Genomic DNA, 23,633 nt, shown 5'->3' with positions numbered 1-23,633 from the left:
GCTTTTTCTGGTTAGGGGTCGCCACAGCAGAACTCCGGTCCACTAATGATTGGCAATCCATTTTTATGGTGCCGAGTTGCCAGCCCGACACTCAACCTTCAGAAAAGGCAGGCCCATTCACGCATGTCTTTCAGAGGCCACTTGACCGCAGGGAGGACATACAGACTCCACACAGAAGGCACTCCAGCAGAGAATCGAACAAGAGAACCTCTTGCTGTGAGGCAACAATGCTACTGCTGTACTACATGCACCAATATGATCTTTAATCTATGCCATTTATCACACCCCTTTTAAAAAATAAAAATAGTGCATACCTTTTTGTCCATATACCGATCAAGAGGTTGATTACGATGATAGGCATCCTCACTAGAGTACAATTTATTTCAATAATTTTCCATGTATCTTCAGAAGTTACAACTAAAATAATTATGGAAAAGGACTATTCCCCACTCAAGCATAGTAGAAAAAGTAAATAAACTGGAAATAAACTCCTATGTCACCCACTGGATTGCCAAATGGCTAACAGATAGGATGCAGTAAATCAAAATAGTAGACATTACCTCCACAAAGAGATAAGTCACCAGTGGAGTTCCCCGGGGGTCTGTGCTGAGACCTCTCTTGTTCAGCATCTACTTTTCTGAAGTAAAAGCCAATGGCAAAAGGCAATCATTGAATCTCCTCATGACTTAGCCACCATGCAGAATGGTTTGCCTCAACTAAATAACTGGTGCCAAAATCATGGACTGAAAGTAATTGCCAAAAATGCATTATTTTATCCTTTGGGAAGTCATCTACCCTAGGGAGCTACCACACTGACAATATGCCCCTAAGAGCTGACCCAGTTGATCAGGATTTAGGAACTTATGTGGACAGTGGCCTAACTTTTGACCAACATGTGTCCTTTGTTGTTAAGAAAGTCCTTTTATATTACACAACTTATAACCAAAGGGATTTTATCTAGATCTCAGAATGTCATTGCCCTCATTTACTGAGCTCTCATTGGACTAATCACTGAGGTTAATGTCCCCTTTGGCATGTATCTGTCCAGACATATGCAACAACTGGAACACCCACAGAAATAACTTACAAAAAGGACACAAGGACTAAACATATCTTACTTGCACCAACTCAAAGTCCTGTCATTAAGCTCTGCATCCTGCAGACTGTTAAGAGGTGACTTGTGTCTGGCATACAAGGCATCTTCGATACCAATACTGATGAATTAAATGCACATCAGCAAATGAAATGGCATCAGAAATACTCAGTCTAGGGATCTAAACCTCTTTTGTAACATCAACAGAATGGTTTGTAGGGACAGGTATAGCTTGCAAGAATTCCACTGTTCTGGAACAGACTCCCCATCCACATAAAACAAAGTTCATCACAAGTGCAACTTGGATCTATGGATGGAAAATTTACCCCAGGACTGCCCCTGTACTACTTATGTACAGAGGCAGCTCCTCAATGCTTCATCCCATGCATGGGTCCCCTCAAATTATCCATGGTATAATAATCTCAGATATTCTTACTAGGGGTAACATACAATTATTTACCATGGGATGGGTAAGGCTATTCTCTAAACAAATGAGATAGATTAAGTCGAGCATAAAAAGTGAAACTAGCTAGGCTTAAAATGACCGACAAGAGCAGCTAGCTTAGTACTTAGCTATAAAGCTATAAAAGCTTAATATTCAACCAGGAGTCATCAGTACTGTTCAACTTTCATCCCAGATATTTAATTCAGACTTCCAAAACTCCTGTCCAGTCCAGGCTCAGGACTCGTACTGATCCCTAATCTTCTTTGACCTACACAAGTAGATACAGTATTTATCAATGTAAATCTACTTACAGACTGGACTGTCATTGTGGAAACTTGAATTCCCAAGTAAATAACAGTGACAATACCTGTAACTATAAACTAGAAAGAACAGAACCAGCTAAGAAGCAATCTTCTAGAAAAACATTCTTATTCCTAGTACATTGTGCAATAAAGTAATAATACAGAGTTTCATTTTTTCTTGTTTTATTTCATAGAGCTGAGGGAAAAAAACAGAATATAGTGAGTTGTGTACTTAAAAAACAGTACAGCAAAGAAATTTAATTGAAAGTTAGATGTAGTACTCCATTTCTTATTTCTACTATCTCAACAGAAAGTCATAATGATCTGACATGTGCAAGCCCACGCAAAAATGAAATAATAAAAGCCCCTCCTAATTGGAAGAGCAACTCCATTTAATATATATCTACTGCAAATAAAAATGATTTGGGGTTTGACAAACATTGGACAAGACTGGGAAAGTCTAAGCAATGGGTAGAGAGAGTATTACATTGTGCAACTCAAAAAGACAGAGGACCGCAAAGTGGTGCAGCAGTTTGCATTATTGCCTTATAGTAAGAGGTTCCCCAGTTCGATTCTCAGCTGAGATGCCTTCTATGCAGAGTCTGCATGTCTTTCTTGCATTTGTGTGGGTTTCTTCCGGGTGCTCTGGTTTCATCCCACATTACAAAGACATGCCTGTGGACTGTTTCTCTCCGGGCCTCCACTGAAAATTGGCTTGTTCCAAGTCAGACTTTCCTGGTAAACAAATGTTAAATAAATAAATAAGAATAAATAAATAAAAGAGATCTCAAGGAATCTAGCACATAGCTCCCTATTAAACATTCCTTCTCTCAGTAAAAGCAAAGAAAGCAATCCCCGGGATTTGGTTTTCATAGTAACTGTGACATCCATATAACATACCACTAGACTATCACCAAATAATGTGACATCTCTCACTATCCTGAGTCAGCAACAAAGGTGCTTCAGTCCTCACTAATAACTCCAGTGTGAGACTGTCACTTAAACAGGAGCAATATTCCACAACCCCACCTAAGTACCATGATCAATCATAGCCTTATCTCAGGCTTTGTGCCCACTGAATGGTGCATAGTGACAGTTATCCCTCTCCATAAAGGTGAGCCACCATGGACCCCGGGAACTACTGCCCCATTAGCCTGATGAGCCTGGTCTGCAAGGCTATGGAACGTATCATCATGGAACTTATAAACAATGACAATGGTAATCTCCAAACTTTGGACCCCACCCAGTTTGGGTTTGTAAAAGGCAGATCATGTTTCCTAAACCTGATAGACTTCTTTGAAGCAGTCACCAAAGCTGTAGATGAGGGTAAGGTGGTTCACACAGTCTACCTAGATCTCACCAAGGCTTTCGACACCATCCACCACTCTGGAATTATAGATAAACTTACTAAACAAGGTATAAATCCCTATGTCAGAAAATGGGTTGCCAACTGGCTCACTGACAGAACCCACACAGTGAATGTAGCAGACTCCAAATCCAACTTCAGACCAGTGACAAGTGCAGTACCACAGGGTACAGTCCTGGGTCCTCTCCTGTTTGGTATCTACTTCTCTGAAGTACAGGCTAACACAGAAGGTCTTTGCCTAATGAAGTTTGCAGATGACTGCAAACTAGGAGCCATAATCAAAACTCCTAACGATGTGGACATCCTACTAAAGGGTCTCACTGAGACAGATGCCTGGTGTCAAAGCCATGGCCTCAAGCTCAATGCCAAAAAGTGCATTGTCATCCCTTGTGGTAAAAACTCTGTACCCATGAACTACCACATAGGCGGTAGTCTACTTAACACCGAAAGTGTGATAAGAGACCTTGGGACACAAGTGGACAGTAGTCTCTCCTTTGATAATCACATCACCACAGTAATCAGGAAATCCTTCTACGTGGCACACCTTATCACAAAAGGCTTCTCATCCAGGAAAAAAAAGGTAATTGTTCCCCTCTACTCATCACTCATTAGACCCATTATAGAATACAGCGCCCCTTTTGGTATGTACCTCACAAGACATCTACAACAACTGGAAAGGCCGCAGAAATACCTCACAAAGAGGATTACCGGCCTCAAACAGATGCCCTATGCAGACCGTCTCAAAAAACTCCAGCTTTACTCCATGGCATATTGCCTACTCAGAGGCAATCTCTGCCTAACATACAAAGTTATGTCAAACCCAGAGCTGTTGGACGCTCCACTTAAATAAATCCCAATCCCTCTGAGCTACACACTCTAGGGACCTAAACCTTGTCACCACAATAAACAGAACATGCTGGAGGGATACATTCCTGTCCCAGAGACTTCCCATACTCTGGAACAAGAATATGAACATAAATCACTGGAACCACCACGATAAGTAGAACGATAGTTTAATGAAAAGAAACAAGCGCTTTCATGCACCCAAACAAGTGCGCTTCATCAGGTTACTCTGGAACAAACTACCTATCTATATCAAACAAACCTCCTCATTAGCACTCTTCAAGAAAAATCTTGATGCTTGGATGGGAGATAGGAAATTCACCCTGGGGATCACTTCTATGGCTCTGCTCAACAGGAGCACAGGAAAATAATTTTCTTGGGTGGCGAAAGCCAGGATATCTTTTGGGCTAGGCTTATATAGGCCCTAGGGCCAATAGCCTAGTACCTACCTATGAACCTATAAGAGCACAACAGGAGCACTCTCGATGCCCTGGGACTGGACTGTGTTCTTCTGAACACCCCAAATATAACTCTTTATTACACCCTTCAGAGCACTGTGCCCCATTAAAATTTCTGACACACTCACACTTAAATAAATTAAATCTCACACATCCAGACACTTCTGGGAAAGCCTGACACAAATTTCCAGCTGTGTCCCTTCCCCAAAATAATACGGTAATGCTGGCACCAATCAGAGTATTTTCATGCCCTTTAAATGAGTGTCCAATTATGAAAATTAAATATTAAAACAAATACTAGCAAATGACCTAAGCAGCCAGGCTTACAGAGTGGCCCGGGAAGTTATCAAGGCAAGTATAAGCACTCTAAAATCACTAAAGAAAACAGTAATTTACTGGCCACAATGTAAGTTAATAAACATATTCAATATGAGCAAAATGATTATAAATATATAAAACAGTAATTTCCAATAAACAAACAGAACTCAAGTACCAGGAAAATTAAATCAGTACTGAAGGATAGAAATCCAACATTCAGAAAAACTCTAACTGAACTAACTAATTAGTTATAATTTCCTATCTGACTAAAGAACACTGTCCCTGATTTAAACTAAATTCTTACAACAGAGCAATGGCAGGCTTACAGTTCTTGGTGAGTCCTTTTTGGGTATTCACTGCACAGTACATCTGTAACTGTCACTGCTGTAACTGCAAATGACAACTGACTTCAGCAGGCTCTTTTATAGACTAGCCTGTCACAACTGTTCCTGTTCTAATTTTCATTTCATACTTTCAAAATCAACCAACAGCTGTTTAATAAAGTTCCTTCCTGTTTTTCAGCTTCTGACAGTAACACATAGCAGCTGTTAACATTCTGATGACATCATCTGCAGCTCAACTGAATCTGAGATAGTTTACCTTTAGAATCTTTCTTCACAGACATGCGCAGTTAGAAATGTAAAAGGACACTATTCATGCCTTTAAAACGTTCTGTACAAACAGATTATAAATCAACATATAAAAACTTGTTTACAATATCATAGCTGGCATATAATACACAGGTTAATCTGCACAGATGACGATGTCTAATTTCTTCACATTCCCCCTCCAATGACTCAAGCACAATTTTAAGTGACCATTGAAAAGCGGCACTTGAGAAAAATGGGTCTGTCTGGGAATATCAACCCACTCCTCTTCTGGGCAATCCATTTGCATTGGGATTATTAACCCCACTACAGTGTTCTTCTCCTTCTGAAGAAACTTGGCTAAACACAGCCATTATTCCATAATCCAAAGTATCCAATTGCACAACAAACTTTTCACTATAATCTGGGCTGGCCAACAGAGAGGGTCCTCCCAAAATCTCCTTAAGTTTTTTGAATGCCTGATCACAATCTGTGGTCCACACTACCTTATTTTTCCTAGTGTGGTCAGCAAGGGGTGCAGCCATTGCACCACAGCTGGGCAAAAATATTTTCCACATTACCCAGGTGTCCCTAGAAATGCTCTCACTTGCTTTTTAACAACAGGAACTGGCCACGCTTGAATACTTTTTACTTTGACAGGTTCTGGCCTAATCTTACCACTCCCCACTCTGTGTCCTCTGCCATACCCATCTAACACTTACTGGGTTTAATAGTTAACTTTGCCCTTTTAAGCTGGTCTGCAAATGCCCACAGCATAGTCTTTAATGTAGAGTTTATCCTCTCCACAAGACCATTAGTCTGGGGATGGTAGGGGGTGATCTCTAGATGTGTCACTCCACAACGCTTCTGCAAACAATTCAGAAAGTCTGACATAAAGTTGGCACCTTGGTCAGTCAGTATCTCCCTTGAAAAAGCTACCCTGCTGAAATTTTCTAGCAAAGCAGTTGCTACATTCTCTACATCAATATCACCTGCAAAATAAATATTAAAGACTATAGCTAGAAGTGGCAGATGGTAGGTTCTAGGCACTAATAACTGCTGTATTACCTCACCTTCCAGCCCCCCCTTAGGAGTCCACTCTTTATACAGCAAACCTTCTTTCTCTGCCTCAATATCATCTGCACAAGGAATATTAGGGACTAGCGCTAGAAGTGGCAGATGGTAGGCTCTAGCCTCTACCAACTGCCATACTACTTTGTCTTCTAGCCCACCTCCAGGAGTCCACCCTTTATACAACAAACTTTGTTCCCATATACAGACTCCCCTCTTCCTTGAGCCTCAGGTGCTTCCATAGCCATTTCCCTCAAGCTTTGTAATGTAGGGTCCATAAGTTGAGTCTGTCTCAACTCTATATTTGTGACCCTCCCAAGCGCTCATTCCACAGGAAGCATAGTATCTTCTGACAGCTGTACCTCACTGTCTCTTTGAGTACTATCACTCACCTCTGTCCTTGCAGTCATCATGTCCAATGGCACATCAGTACCTCCCAGCAGCTGTGGCTCACTTACAGACTTACTGCTACAGAATAGCTCTTTATCTGCAATAGCCACCACACCAGTCTGAGCTTCAGGTATGAGATCTGTCTGGGTCTCCCCCAGACCACCAGACCTACATGCCTGTCTCCAAGCTTGACTGCATGTCACTGCATGCACAAATGGTACTGAATCATCGCAGTCATTCCTTATCAGGATATCTGCTGGAATATTCTCAAACTCAAGCTACCCTTCCACAGGAAGCATAGTACCTTTCGACAGTTGTGCCTCACTGTCAATCATACCTCTCAACTGTCCAGATTTTTGGAGAATGTCCAGATTTCTGCCTCAAATTTTTGGTCTGTCCCTCATAAAATTTACAATTTTCTTTCACATTATTGGGATGATCTGAGGACTGAAGTTACTAAATAATGATATACATTTGTGTTTCAGACATCATAACCATCAGAAAAATGCATGCTAAGACAAATCCTGTTATTCTAGTGACTTTCTAAGTTTATAAGAGCAGTATTTAAATCTGTCCCTATTTTTGGGCCTTTGATCCCCCATTCTGTCAGGCTTTGTCCAGGTTTTTGCACTAAGAGATTGAGAGGTATGCTGTCAATCTGGGTACTATCACTCACCTCCGTCCTTGCAGTCTCTGTGTCCAAGGGAACATCAGTACCTCCCAGCAGCTGTGGCTCACTTTCAGACTTACTGCTACAGAATAGGTCCTTCTCTGAAACAGCAAACACACTAGTTCCAGCTTCAGGTATGAGATCTGTCCGGTTCTCTTCCAGACTACCAGACCTACATGCCTGTGTCCCAACCTGACTATATGTCACTGCATGCACACAGGGCACTGCATCATCACAGTCATTCCCAATCAGGACATCTGCAGGAATATCCTCAAACACACCTACCTGCTTTCTTCCTCTTCCACCCTCCCAGTCAAGATGAACCCTAGCCAGTGGTATTTGGAATGTGTTCCCTCCCAAAGCTCTGACTGGAGTGGACTGTCCAAGCATGCACTGCTCGTCTCTAACCATTGCAGGCCTCTCAATGGTTATATCAGAAGCTGTGTCCCTTTTAGCAGTAAACTGTTTACCATCTACTAAGATAGGGTATATATTTTGTTGATAGTTTGGCACCCCTGTTGTTTCCAAACAACTTACCACTGGCAGTTTGTCATCACCACTTGCTGGCTCCCTCGCCTTGCCTCGATGGACATTTGACTGCTATGTGGCCCCTCTGGTTACATTTGAAACATCTAATCCCTAACTGTGTACTTGGACTAGTGTTATTGGTGTACTCTGTTGAAGTGGTTTAGACTGCCCCCATGCATTCCCTTATGTCCATGTGCAGCATTGGGCATCCCTTTCTTATGCATTGTTGCTCTGCTTCCTAAGCAGAGATCCCCTTTTTTCCCCACCTCCTTTGCAGAGTTACAGTCTCGCTCTACTAACCAGATTCTCATATCATCAGGCAAAGTACTGAGGGCTTGTTCCCTCAGCAAAAGGTTTGTCAGTCCCTCAAAAGTGGTGACTTGAAACCCACTCACCCATCTGTGAACGTAAGTACTTAAATCAGCAATATAATCACGTGCACTTTCATCTGCCTTGCACCTGTGTTCACAAAACTTTTTTCTATAAGCTTCAGGTGTTAGTTTAAAACAATCTAGAAGACAGTTCTTAACTTTTTCATAATTCAAACAATCTACATCAGACAGTTTTAACATGGTCTGAACAGCTTTACCATGGAATAAGGGAGTCAGAAGCTGAACCCAGAGCTCACGGTCAACAACATACTGTCTACATACCCTCTCAAATATATGAATAGAACTATCAGTCATCCCCATCCCTGTATTCAGAAAAACGTTTACTGACCTTTACAGCTTCTGGGGTCTGGTTATTTCCTTCCTTATTACCTCCATGACCCCCTCTCAAAGGGTAAAAAGCTCCACTTCATGCCAGTGCTGTCTCGTTTTCCTCAGCTTCTAAACATTTGACCTCCAGTTCACATTGACACAGATTCTGCTCAGCCTCCAGTTGTTTGGCCTCCAGTTCATATAGACACTGCTTCTCCCTTTCCTCAGCCTTCCGTCGTTGGGCTTCCAAGCACATTCTGTCTTCAGTCTCCAGTAGTCTGGCCTCCAGTTCATATTGATCTTGCTTCTCCCTTTTTTTCAGCCTCCAGACATTGCATTCTCTCCCTTTCTTCAGCCTCCAGTTCCAGACTCCTTAACTCTAGATGGATTCTCTGGTCCTCTGAAGAAAAGGTGGACTGTCCTGTCCCGACAGACTGCACATCCCCAGTACTAAACTGGATATCTTCCAAATGGATGGTCTGAGCTGAAGCTGCAACTAAGTCTGAAATCGTTGCTTCCTTAGTCAGGTTGACATGCATCAGTATAGACTTCTGCTGACATCTTTGCCTGTTGTCCCTGACTAACTAACTAAAATAAATAAAACTATGGTGAACTGAGATTTTGTATGTTTACTTTGTGGCTGTTGAGAGTGCACACCTTAATGACAACTACCACTAAGCTACTGAAGACCAATTAAAAATCACACTGCTGCCACCAATTAATGTGACATATAGATAATATCCCATTGAATTGCCACCAAATAATGTGATTTCTCCCACTATCCTGGGTCAGTAATTAAGGAGCGTCAGCTCTCACAACTGACTCCAATTTGAGACTGTCACTTAAACAGGAATAATATTCCACAATTTTCCCCTAAGACCACAACAGGAACACTCTCTCTATAGCCTGGGACTGGACTGTATTCTTCTGTCCACCCCAAATATAATTCCTTATTACACCCTTCAGAGCACTGTGTCTCAGTTTATGACCTCTGATACACTCACACTTAAATAAATTAAATCTCACACATCCAAACACTTCTGGGAAAGCCTGACACAGATTTCCAGCTGTGTTCCTTCCCCAAAATAATACGGTAATGCTGCCACCAATCAGAGTGTCTTCATTGCCTTTAAAGGGGTGTCCAATTATGAAAATTAGATATTAATACAAATAGTAGTAAATGACCTAAGCAGACAGGCTTCCGGAGTGGCCCAGGAAGTTATCACGACAAGTATAAGCACTCTCAAATCCCTAAAGAAAACACTGATTGACCAGCCACAATGTACGTTAATAAAATATTTAATAATGAGCAAATTGATTAAAAATATATAAAACAGTAATTTCCAATAAACAAACAGGACTGAAGCAGCAGGAAATTGAAATCAGTACTGAAGGATATAAATCCAGCATTCAGAAAAATTCTAACTGATTAGTTATAATTTCTTGTCTGACTAGAGAACGCTGTCCCTGATCTAAACTAAATTTTTACAATAGAGCAGAGGCAGGCTTACCATTTTTGGTGAGTCCTTTTTGGGTATTCACTGCACAGTACATCTTTAATTGTCACTGTTGTAACTGCAACTGACAACTGACTTCAGCAGGCTCTTTTATAGACTGTTCCAGTTCTAATTTATATTTCATATTTTGAGAATCAACCAACAGGTGTGTACTAAAGTTCCTTCTTGTCTTTCAGCTTCTGACAGTAATACATAGCAACTGTCATCATTCCGATGACATCTTCTGCAGATCAGCTGAATCTGAGATAGTTTGCCTTTAGAATCTTTCTTCATAAATATGCACAGTTGGAAATGTAAAAGAACACTGTTCAAGTCTTTACAACATTCTGTGTAAACAGATTATAAATCAACATATAATAACTTAGTTACAATATCATGGCTAGTCATTCTTGACATATTATACACAGGTGAATCTGAAATTATGTACAAAACTCAGCCAGACATGCTAGCACAGATGGCAATGTTTAATTTCCTCATAGTAACCAAAAAGCCTTAAAATAGAGAGTATGGTACCTTGCACTTAAAACAAAGTAAAGAAAGCTAGAATGCAGAGTCTGACTCAGTTGTGATTTTAATAATTTTATTAAATTGTAAAACAAAACTATATTTTAACATGGACATTTGGAAAACATTATTTCTAGGAAGGCCAGACCAATTTTTTTCTTATGCAATTAAAAGAACATATTTTTGGCAGTCTCAAGTTTTGGCATTTACAACCACCTTTGTTAACTACAGTTGAGTTGCAAGAAAATGATTCATTTTTGTTTTGCCTTTTGGCTTCCCTCTTAAGGAAGTAAGTTCGTACCATTTGAATAAGCCACATACCACAACACAAATACTAATAAGAACGTTTTAGAAATGAAACTGAAATTACATCTCAGAAACAATGTAGAATTTATTTAGACATTAAACAGTACCGGGTGCCTTTCAACCCTAGTAAAGTTCTAGCACTTTCTAAAGTTATTCTACTACCAGTGCATAACAGCAGCAGTCTCAGTGGCTGTGTTTCATATTCTGCAATGAGATTTCTTTTGGTAGTCTGCACATATCTAAATTTACCTAGCATGTCAGGAAGACATGTCTTGGTCAACAAAGAGTGCTTCCACAAAATGCTGACATGTCTCACATGCACGTGCATGCACGCACACACTCAAACACACACACACATACACACACACACACACACACACACACATGCATATACACATAGTGGATATAACTGCATACTTGTTAGCTGAACTGATTTATACTGATTTAACTCTCTGCAGCACCATCATTAGATTACATTATGAGCTAAACTTTAGACTAGCAGTGTTGCTCCTTGGAATCAGCAGCTGATAAACTGTAATATCCAGACTCCCTGAGTATGTATGATGTATGAAGTATGAATAAAAGGCCAGGAAAACTGGGAATGGGGGTGAGGTTAGCCAGTATCCAGAAATAGCATGAATAAAATGGGCTCTGCTATGAAACTCCAACTTCCAGAAAGCTGATGTTTTAACAGAATGATTCTCCCTCAAAAATGGGTGAAAATCTGCCTTTTTCTTGTTTTTTGAAGTGGGGCAAACCCCCAAACTTACGGATACCAATTTCATGGATGCATGTAATCAAAGAAGGGAAAAATCTCCCTAGAAAGTGAATCAATGCCAATGCACATTTAGAAACCACATTGGCAATGCTTTCCTATGGAGAAAATCTTTCAGTGTTGTTGTTGTGTCTTTCGGTTTTTCCCGGTTAGGGGTCGCCACAGCGGAACTCCGGTCCGTTAATGATTGGCAGTAGATTTTTACATGCCGAGTTGCCGGCTCTGATGCACAACCTTCAGCGGAGTTATGCCCATTCACGCATGTCTCCACACAGAAGGCGCTTTAGCTGAGAATCGAACAGGAAAACGTCTTACTGTGAGGTGACAACGCTACCGCAGCACCACTATGCCCTTCAATTTATTTTCCTGTGAGCTACTAACACTCAGGGAATTTCTCCCCAAGATTGTGTAGGAAAGCCAATAAAATGAATAAACATACTCCATCATTAGCTAATTTGTTCGTATGTCTGTGTCACTGTGTCCAAACTGGCATGAGTTCCATCAGTAATAAGAAACACCATACCAGTGACATGGGAAATATATTTTATTTTTGTTTTTTCCTGTGTCTCTTACAACTCTGGTGCAGTACATATTACTATTATGTATTTAGTACATACATAGCATATCCTAATGTCATGTCCACAGCAACACAGAAATTGATACAGACCACCTGGCCTAGTCATTCTGGCCATTACTGGAAGGCATTGCCCAATGACATTTTTTGCTTCGTTCCTCAGTGTTCTCAGATTTCTAGTCATCATTCTTGACACTGATTTAAAATTTGGGTTGCCAAGCAATGAATGAATTCTTTAATTGGATACAACTGTATTAAAGAACAACCAAGATATCAAAAACAAACATTGGCTTGTTTGCAGAACAACATGTCCCATATCCCATTGTTAGTGGGACCAGTGAAGGGGCAATGCCCCTCACATGGATGGAGGTTAGGGGTGAACACCTCCTCCAAAATCATTGTTTAAGAATAAAGCAAAATGAAGAAAGGCACAAATTACACAAGTCTGAGATTTTCATCTTTTGTAATTTTCTTTATTCAGATATAAATCTTTGCTTTTCTTCAACCTGCAATGATAAAAGCAGTTTAAAAGTACTTTCCCATCTACTGTAAACAGTACATTTACATATAGTGTATTCCCATCCCTCAGTATTATACTTGACCTATGCAATTTTGCTTAGATTTAGAAAGGGACATTGTTATTTCTCACAGGTTCCTTCATTACTGGTTCTCACATCACCCTGGTGCACCTGTAATTTTTTTTCTATAAATGTTCAATTCATTCAAAGTCACAGTCATTTTCAGTAAATATTAGTAAATGTGTTTTTCTTCTGACCTACTCAGGCTGCTCCAAAAAGACAATTTACATTAAAACACTTTAAAGCCTATCAGAATTGAAAGATATGTGAAACCTTTAGGTTTGTGAATATTAAATGAAACCTGCAGAGTGGTGGAATTCTTTAAAGATAACAGCGATACTGTTATCAGAGGGATATACAATTAACAAATAGATGACTAAAAGGCAGTACCTTGACCATTTGCTTTTGCTATCACTTTCATTTTAGATGTATACATCTTGTAAATACGTGTGTAGTACAATGCTTACCATGGGGTTTTATTTGGGGGGGGGGGTGCACCTTAGAATTACGTTAATTGCTTTTCTCTTCCATGAGCCTGTTTAGTACCCACTTCTTTTAGCTTATCACTACACCTCAATAAGGTTATGTTGGGGGGGGGGCAGTTGGACTTTGGAATTTGCTCATCCATGGGATCATGTTTCTCACCCACTGATTTCAGTTTATCACTGTAACCCTTAGTGGGGTTATGTTAGGGGAGTGACCATTTTTCAGCTTTTATCATAAATTTAATGTGCCCTTTATTACTGATTTTTTTTTTTTCCATGTAACTATCTTCAGAGACAAGGCTTTGTTATCCGAACAGAGTGCAAAAATGCAGACAGAAGTCAGCAGAATCTCTTGCACAGCTTCAAAAGTAATGTTTGGCCTTGCTCAGCTGTATTTTGCATTGTATAAATCCTTGGTGTTGTTTTTGGGGCAAAACAAAAGCTCACTATAATACAGAGCAGTCTTCTGCACTGATTATGAATCCAGGTACAAAGAATGAATGCTGGGATCTTTTTACACATAGTTTGCTCTCAAGTCTATTTATCTATAAATGCAGGCTACATCAGTCCAAGCAAGACACATGTAAAGAAAACTATGAAAAGTCTAAACAAATCTTAATGTGGAAGCTCAGAATACTTTTTTAAAACATGTGGCTTTTTTATTCACAATGTCTGAATGGATTATACATCCTCATTGACTCTTCAGTCTTAATGTAAACAGTGCAGTTGGAGTGGGACAGGTTCTTACTCTGAAGTAAAGTGAGGTAGTGTTCCTTCTAATGTCCACTGTTACTTGTAATGCAGAATAAATAAGAGGTATTTTTTGCTCATACTGTCTATTTCTGCTCTGATAATAGCACAAGATCTTGGTGTCACAACCCCCCACCCCCCAAACAGACCCCACTGAGGGAAACAGTGAAAAAGTGAAGTGCTAAATGTGTTGCATGGTGCAACTCCCCTAACATAACCCCACTAAGGAGTACAGTGATAAAGTGAAATCAGGGGGTGATAAATGTGATCCCATGGTGAGCAAAGCAGTGAAAATAACTCCACAGTCCAACTTCCTGCACCCAAACATAACCTCATTGAGGTGTACAGTGATAAGCTAAATGCAATGGGTGCTAAACACACCCATGGAAGAGAAAAGTAGTGAACATAATTACAAGGTGCAGTCTCCCTCAAACATAACCCCATCGTAAGCATTGTACTACACAAGTATTTACAAGATATATACAGCTAATGTCAATGATTTCAGAGAGTATAAACATGGTGCTAGAAAACCCAATAGGAGAACATGTGTAATCTGCAAATTTGGAAATGGGGCATATCACTGCAAGACAAACATAGCCAGGAAATAAAAAAAAACAAGCTTTGAAGGCTGGGGATAAAATCATTATAATACATTAATAGGTAAGTTAAGCAATAAATAAAAGTGGACCAACTATATACAAGAAAAAAATAAGCAGTACAAACTGAGAAAATTGAAGAAACTCATAGCTAATGTGATGTCCAGGACTTGAATAATGTCTGACTTCAGATAAATTACTTTGGTATTTAAAGTGAATTTGAATGTGATAGAGAAGGATGAAAATGAGAGGCTAAATGGAAACTAAAGGAGTGAATGGATAACTAACTCAGTTGAAGAATCAGATGGTATACTGTCTTCCACTTCCAGTTTTTGGAGGCTGAATTGTGTACCCTCTTTTTTATTTAAATTATTAACTGCCTGAGTAGTAGTGAAGAGCTCATGGCTGAAACTGAAGAAAACATAGACTACAACAGCTATACAGTAATTATATGTATATATGTGCGTGCGCACACACACACACACACACACACACACACACACACACACACACACACACACACACACACACACAGTGAAAATATCTAACACTGTGATTTTAAAAATGAAACTCCTGTTCACTGAATTAATACACTTTTTATAGTGCTATAACAGAGGTACTGGTTAAAGCCAAAGGACTTCTGTGCAGCATTTTATACCTACATTTATCCAAGGGATCTAATAATGTTGAAAGCAATTTACTTTTGCAATCATGAAACACATTGTTTTAACAATGTAATACTTATGAGAAAAAGTTTAAGAAAAATATAAGCTTTACTGCAAGTATCAATGGAAATGTATTTGCTTAAATAATGACTTCTTCTGGGATTAGAGCTGGTCCTCAAGCTGATTAATTTATAGTCATTTTTTTCGGTATGCTGATGATGTTCAGATGGTCAGAAAGCAGGAATGCTACAGATCAAAATCTTTTTTTACAATGTTATAACTGTAGTACTCAGAAGAATACAATCTTTACATTTAAATATATCAAAATGCAGCATTATGTGTTGTTAAAAAAGAAATGGTTAGTATAAATCTACAATGGAGGATATGATGATACAGACAATGAACTTTACAAAACACCCAAGGAGATGGGTGGACAAAGGCATTAGAGCCTGCAAGTGAGCTGCATGGCAAATGAAACAGAAGGAAACAGAAGGAATGAGTTCTGTTTATAAACATCTAATGTCAAGATACAAGTATGTTTTATTGCCAAATATAATCATAGCTGCTGAGAAGTAAACTGAAATGGTATAGTTTACTCCAGGTTCATTTTATTTAATTGCTTCATAGGTGTATACTAGACTAATGACTACTGGGGAACTTTTAAGCCTAACCTTGAATTCCAAATGTATCTGACAAATTTAGGTACCTTAAGATTATTTTAAGAGGTGTTTGTAAGCTAGGGTTTAGGTGATCAAGCATTTATAGGCTGTCTATGTCCATTAAAGACACAGGTGCCAGACTAGGGGTGAATTTCTGATTCCCCATTCACTGGTGCAAGTTACACTTAAATTGGGTTAGGGAAGATCTCTGCTTCAAATGGATGCGAAGCATGTTCCAGAGAAGGGATAATCATATGTCTCCTTCCAACAAGTCCTATTAATGCCACTAGTGAGGTTTAAGTCACTAGTTTAGGTAATTCTGATGCTTTATGTTTTACAGATACTCAGAACGTCTGTCAAGGTGGGATCCAAAGATGTCTTGAATGTGAGACATAGATTGCTCCTCAGAAGTCTGTAGGAGACTGAGTTCAGGGATATGGCTTTGAGGCAGTCCATGTAGGACATGCTGTTTATCTCTGTGGACATTCGAACTGTTGCATGTGCCTGGTCAGGTGCACACTGAAGGGGGTATTGTACTCAATGATTGGTTTAATGAGGGCCGAATACAGTGGAGCAATTACTTCCTTGGCCCTAGATGCCATATCATTGCCTATAAGTCATGCAACATAGAATGATTTCCTTACTACCATAGACACATGATGGTAGAAGGCCAGGTTATTGTCCACATGCATCCCCAAATCCCTCACTACTGGATCTACTCTTAGGGGTGTGCTGTCAATGAGGTAGTTTCCATGGGTAGCAGACTTCCCAAAGGATACTATTATGCATTTTTTTGGCAGTACGTTTCAGACCATGGCTCTGACACCAGTTATTTGTTTGAGTCAGCCCTTCTTTGAGAATATTAGTGTGTTGGAGAGAGTCTATGACTGCATCTTTTTTGCAATCATGTGTAAACATGGTCAGCCAGAGGCCCTTGATGTTGGCCCTGACTTCAGTGAAGTACATGCTAAAATGTACAGGATCCAGCACAGAGCTCTGAGGGACTCCACTAGTGGCCAGCCTCTTTGTGGAGGTAGACTCCCCTATCCAACTCCTTGGGTCATATCTGAGAGCCCCTGGCTATCTACAATGACTGGGTGGGGTATTGTATCAAATGCCTTAGCCAAGTTAAGGTAGGCAGTATGCACCTATTGTCCTTGTCCATTGCTTTGATGACCTTCTCAAAGAAGTCCACCAGGTTGAGTAGACATGATCTGCCCTTGATGAAACCAGACTTGGATGGATCCAGTCTCTAAAGACTTCTTATGTTATTGTTAATCATTTACATGATCATTCTTTCCATGACTTTACATATAAGACTGGTCAGACTTATATGTTTGCATTTAATGGAGTCTGTAAATGGCTTGAAATTTTGCCAGGCAGGTTATCAATTAATATTAGGCAGTCTGCCTTAAAATAGTTCTTTAAATGATCCAGGGTTAGCAGGGGTCCTGATTTTTTTTTCCAGTGCAGTGTTCTCCCATATTAGTGATGACCAGATCCAGTATGTTTGTATCCCTAGTGGGCATATAGACTATCTATTCCAAGGTGTTTGTATTGACAAAGTCCAGGAATCTTTGGGCCTGTATGTTTAGGGTAGTGTATTATACCCAGTTTACAGTGGGGTAGTTAATCACCCATGAATATGCCATTACGTTGAACACTGAGTATTTACAGTAAGTTTATGTATGTTATGGGTTTTCTGGTTCATAGGGGGAACCTATAGCTTGCAAGGATATGGTATGGGACTTTGGCTATTGTAATCTGGACAGGGAGAAGTTCAAAATGCATCATCCTATTTGACTAGCCTTGAGGTATGTTTGTTTTTTATGTAAATTGAGACACCTCCACCTTTAGTCCCTGCCTGTGCAGTAGCTTGTATAAATGTGTATGGAAGGTATTGAAGCTCTGCACTGCCTGGGTGTTCCCTGCAGCTTTAAGCCATGTCTAGGTAACTGCACAAACAACTGTATTCTCCAGGCTAAGGTGAACTTGAAGGGGAGTGGAATTTCTTGCTTAGATTCCTGGCATTGAGGAGTGCTATCTTTAGATTTTCTAGGGTTGGTTTTGCAATGTCAGGAGGCTTATCAGCTTGGCATTTACTAAAAGTGCATAATGGGGTCGGAAAATCTTTTAGCCAATATTCAAAGGTCTTGAGGAGACAGGTGCAGATCATCCCAGGCAAAGCAGCATGGACAGTTGGCCATATCCTCTCATGCTGACAAATATTGTACCCCCTTGGAGTAACACCAATAACTATGCCAATTGTTAAAGTCAGTCATCTTCTGGTCATATTGTGGCATCATCCTTGGGGAAGGTAGAATGTTGTTCAATGCTAGGCTCATACTTGCCTGGGACACATAATCAGAGAGCTTTGCCATGTCTCTCTTCATATAGTCCAGGGAAGTAAATCTCAGGTCATTTACACCCACATGATCTAAGACTGAGTCATACTGGTACATGCAATCCAATGACCTAAGTGCACGTGTGATCCAGCTGATCCTTGTCCCTGATAGGCAACTGACCATGACTTTCTCCTTACTCAGCCTGGTGAGTGAGACATCTGTGCATCTTACAATGGAGTCTCCAATGACAAAAATATTAGGTTGTGTGGTGGCTTGCCTTAGGGACTTAGAAGCGCAGGCTCCATTTGATGTGGCTATATGTGTTACAGTGGGTTTTTTTGGTAGAGTGCTTTTGGGGGTGCTGAGAATATTTGTTGTGGGTGCAATGTCTGGGGTGTCTTTCTGGTTTAGGAAGATCATATTTAAGAGTCTAATCATATTTCGGTCTCTGTGTCTGATCTATACTGCATGTGGTGGGTGCAGTATGTGCATTACTAACAACTTGATTAGTATTATGAGTACTTGTATGTGAGAGCTTTGCCTCCATCTCTCACATACCTTATCTGTTTGTTTAAGTCTAAGGCATTTGTTACATTGCCTTAGGATACCCATAGCTACCAAGCTGGCAGTAGAGATAGCAGGAGAGTTTATTTCCATGGTTTCAAGCTCTTTTTACTTGCTCAGAAGGTTGATGAAGAAGTATAGAGTAAAAACAGGAGCATCTAATACAAAAACTCATTGGGCAATATTTGTCACTGCACAATCTAGTTTCTTTATGTGCAACTGGTAAACATAAATGAAATTGGGAGATAAAAAATATATATAATATAATAAAATGCAACTTAACTAATATGCAAGAGAAAAAGTTAACTTGAATTCATGTTCTGTCAGATAAAAAAGACAAAGTAATAACATTATTATGGTATTAGAAAGGAGAATTTCACATACAGCACTGACAAAAACCCAGGATAGCATCATGCAAGTAGAAAGGGGAACTTAAGAAAAATAATAAAAAATATGTAACTAACTATTCAGATGCTGACTTCATCACTCTTTCAATTTATTCCATGCTGCTCCCTACTCACAGGTGTATATGGAGAGAGGTAAAGAACTGTTTACACTGTGGGATACAGGTAAGCAGCCTTAGAGCAGCAAAACAGTTAAATTATGATAATTATTCTTTCATCTCCAGTAACCCACATTTTCCCTTCACAGGGTCATGAGGATGACAGTGCCCTATCCAGTAACCTACATTAACCTTTGACAGGGTCATGAAGATGCCAGAGCCCTATCTTGGCAGCCAATGGATGCAAGGTATGAAACCTGCTCTGGACAGGGCCCCAGTCCATAGCAGAATGCACAAACACAAACACACAAATCCAGTACACTCATATTTATGGGCAATTTTAAATAATGCCACTTCACCTATTGCATATGTATGAGAGGTGGGATGAAAATGGAGTTTCTGCTGAAAACCCATGCTATTGCAGGAAGGACAAACAGACTCTGTACAGAAGGCAACCCAGCCAAGAACTGAACTGCAGAACCTCTTGCTGTGAAGTGCCTAGTTTACTGTTGCCCTCTTAATTCAAAAACTACTAGAACTCATTCAGTAAGTCATTAATTTTCCAGGGTCATGGGGAAGCTGAAATCTATCACATCAAGAAATGAGTACAGCATAGAAAAACAGTCCTGGAAGGGAGACAAGTTGATCACAAGGCAGATTTAGAATATCGCCAGTTCACCTGTTACCATGTCTTTGGATGTTGGAAAAAAATATATACCCCAGTGAAAACCAAAACAGATATATGGAGGAAATGCAGCCTTAACACAGAATGCAGCCCAATCAGGAATATAACCACATTTTTTGAGAGCACTGCACTGTGGTGTTACACACAAGCTGCAGGATTATTAAGAGAAAATAAACAGTAGGCCATCTCAATGGCTCAGAGAGAGAAAGCCGTGGCTTTCTCTCAAATATCTTGGTTTCCATTAGTGGCCTATGTAGTAGAGGACCTGCCACAGAGGAGGTAGGAATTGTGGGTAAGTTCATGCTCACCCACCTCAACTGAAAGAGCCATGGTCGGTCCACTGGTAGGACAGTGACAACCACACTTAGATATGTGGCATGCAGCATCACAAAACAGAGCATACAAGTATGGAAACACATGTGCATTATGTTAAGTCACATTCACGGTGTGGGGACATAGACACATAATCAGAAAAGATTGATCCCAGCTTTTAATAGATGATGGCACCACTCTTATTGTATTATGGTCACCCCAAGGGAAATGAATGGGGCTGTGGTTGTCACACCAATGGGGAACAAATGAGTTTAACAGTGAGGCCAAAACAGGGGGTTATAGTCATGTGGGGTTAGAAACTAAAAAAAATTTTAAAAAAAACAGCAGTTATGTTCTTATCTGAGAAAGAACTACAATGTTTATATAATTTGCAGATTTTTGTGAAAGTGGTGAATTTCATTACCAGATTTATGTGAAAATATATAGAATACATTACCATTACAGTGAAAACCGTGTATTCCCCCCTTCCCTTCAGTATACTTTTATTTTAATGGGTAAAAAAAAATAACAAGAAAGCTCAAAGTGTAAAGTGCGAAGTAGAAAAGGACACAAACATTTATAAAACACCTATGAAAGTATTTGTATTGCAAATATATAGAAAGATACATTTTTTGGTTTAATACACAGTATGAAAAAGTGATTACTAGAGACCGAATTCCAAAAACATGTCTGCAATCAGTAAGATATCTGGTTAGGTAAAGCCTTGAAATTAGATGGTAGTTTTCAAGCAGTCAGCACCATTCTACCAAATCTAGCCCAAGAACTTAGTAGGTGCTCCATTTGCTACAAGTATGTTTCTCCAGCATCTAGCAGTTTGTGAAGCTGATGTTTCTTAAATACAGTGTAATGCTGCTGGTTGGTAAGACCACAAGCAGACAGTCATTCCGTGGGTTAATCTCGTGGCTGTAGTAATGTTTTCCACTCTCTTTCACTTTTTCTTTCTCTCAAAGTCGGTCTTTCACTCCAGCAGAACTGCTTCCAGGCAGCTGAATGTCTTTTAATAGAGAAACTGGACCCCACACACCTCACATAGCGGCATGCATAAGAAAATATCTGTATTCTCCTTCTAATCATAACGAGAGTGTGCAGAATGCATTTCCTGAGGTTTTCAGAGTCACCCACTCAAACAATACAAACCCCCAAACTCAAATACAGTGCTCAAAATTAGATTCTGTGTCTCCGTTGATAGTTGAGCTAGCTCAGAGTAACACTAAGTCTGCAAAAACAGAGAGAAAGTTGGAGTTAAGATACTAGCACTAAGGTAAAATCATGTGTACATCAATTGTCATAGGACATGGGCTCTATTGCTCAGAACTTCCTGGCTTCTAAACAGATTGCTGCTATATTAACTGATTAGTATAGCTTTATAATCCTACAGTAAAACATTATAATATACTACCTATATGTATTGTCTGCCTCCAGATTATGTATTTGATTCTACAAACCCCCATATTGTAGGGATAATGAAATAAACATACTTTTTCAGCTTTTGGACAAGAGCACAAATGTCTCATGAGTGTTGATCAAAGTGACAGCCAGGCAGTAGCAGTTAATATTTGTATCTCAATCCCTTTATCCTAAAAAAATAAATAAATAAAATAAAATAATGGAACAGTGCAGTGGCACTTTACTTTGTCAGGGAGTGATGGGCCTATCTTTTATTGGTGCCCTTGTTTTCACAATATTATGCTCACTCAGAAACAGGAGTTGACAGCTATCTACCACCTTGGAGATAACTACTGTCTAACAGGAATGCAACCTTAGCAACTTAAGTACTATCCTCGGTCTGGATACCTTTGTCACCTGCATGGAAGTAGGGATGCTATTTTACCTTCAGTCAAGTTACCCAACAATTCCTGTTGGTCTCTTCTGTTGTATATTCCCAGTGTCAGAGTTCAGTGTGAGACCAAAGAGAAGAGAAGATGTAGGCCAGCTGGTAACTATTTGTAAATATCTTGATTATATAGAAGTTTGTGTACCACAAGGAGGCTGAGGTGCATAAACCCATGGCAGAAAGGCAGGGTCAGGAAGAGAAGAGAGATAGACTAGGTAGCACTCGAAGAGACCAGCCAAGAGGCATCTCTTGAGGAGGAAAAGGGAGGAAGCTGTCAGAGAACAAAGTGGTAAGAACTTAAGGAGCGAGGGAGATGGGAGACAAGAGTAGACCAAGGACAGAAAGACAGACTATAAGGGGGCAGGGGAATCAAAGACACAGACAAGGAGGGACAGGTGATATATTGTTCGTTGGGCATTTAATCATTAGAGGATTCAAGTGAGAGCATAATGGAGGAAGAGGAGGTGATGATGGATATGATCTTAGGCCTAACATTTGGTAGGGTGGGCCTAAAGGTGAACAGGTTTTTCACAAAAGGAGAGGAACACCTATATGTAGTATTACACGGGAATAGTCTTAACCTTACAGAAAGGACCATTGGAAAGATAGTGAAATAACCAAGGACGTGTTAGCAGTTTGTAGACATTTGGGGAGTACAACAGTGCTCTGTGCAGCCTGTGCCAAAGACCAGCAGTGTGAAAAAGGAAAGGGCTGGAAAGTTCAAACAATAACACAGAGAGAGAAGTAATGAATATATAACAACAATAGTGGAAAAGACTGTGAGGATAAGGAACTGTTCACCACGGATATGCTCCATCTCAGTGTTCCCCCCACCCCGAAGTTATATAAGTTAAATAAAGGTTGGAAAGGCACATTATGATAACTGTACCAATAAATTCATGTGGAAGAGGTGGTGATGTGAATGCTGTTTAGGAAAAGAAAAGTAAAGTAAGATATCAGAAGGGGCTTGGGAGGTTTTACTAAGGTTGAAGGTGAAAGTAGCAGAGGAAGACAGTATATTAGCATAGCATAGCACACGGAGGAAAGGGAGATATTAGTGTGATAATACAAAGGGACACAGACTAAAAAGTAACAAGAATGAGACTGAGAAACATGAGGGGAAATAGTACTACAAGAAGAAGGGAATTAGTAGGACTTAGAGGGGAAGTAATGGTGTGAAGGAAGAGGA

General features: G+C 39.9%; 1 protein-coding gene across 5 annotated transcripts in view; it reads right to left on the bottom strand.

The window, feature by feature from the left end:
- Window positions 1-23,633, bottom strand: part of SPECC1 (sperm antigen with calponin homology and coiled-coil domains 1) — an 894,647-nt gene that overhangs the window by 171,275 nt on the left and 699,739 nt on the right. The window contains exon 9 of one of the 5 annotated variants that reach the window (XM_044054509.1): window positions 18,560-21,826. The exons of the other annotated variants lie outside the window; for them this stretch is intronic. Coding sequence (XP_043910444.1) covers window positions 21,805-21,826 — 22 coding nt within the window. The 3' untranslated portion in view covers window positions 18,560-21,804. Of the gene's footprint in view, window positions 1-18,559; window positions 21,827-23,633 lie in introns of those variants that run through there. 5 annotated transcript variants of the gene reach the window in all.

Source organism: Protopterus annectens, chromosome 13.part0, assembly GCF_019279795.1.
Source record: "Protopterus annectens isolate FY-2018-M chromosome 13.part0, PAN1.0, whole genome shotgun sequence".
Classification (NCBI taxonomy): domain Eukaryota; kingdom Metazoa; phylum Chordata; order Ceratodontiformes; family Protopteridae; genus Protopterus; species Protopterus annectens.
This window is presented reverse-complemented; position numbering and strand designations above follow the sequence as displayed.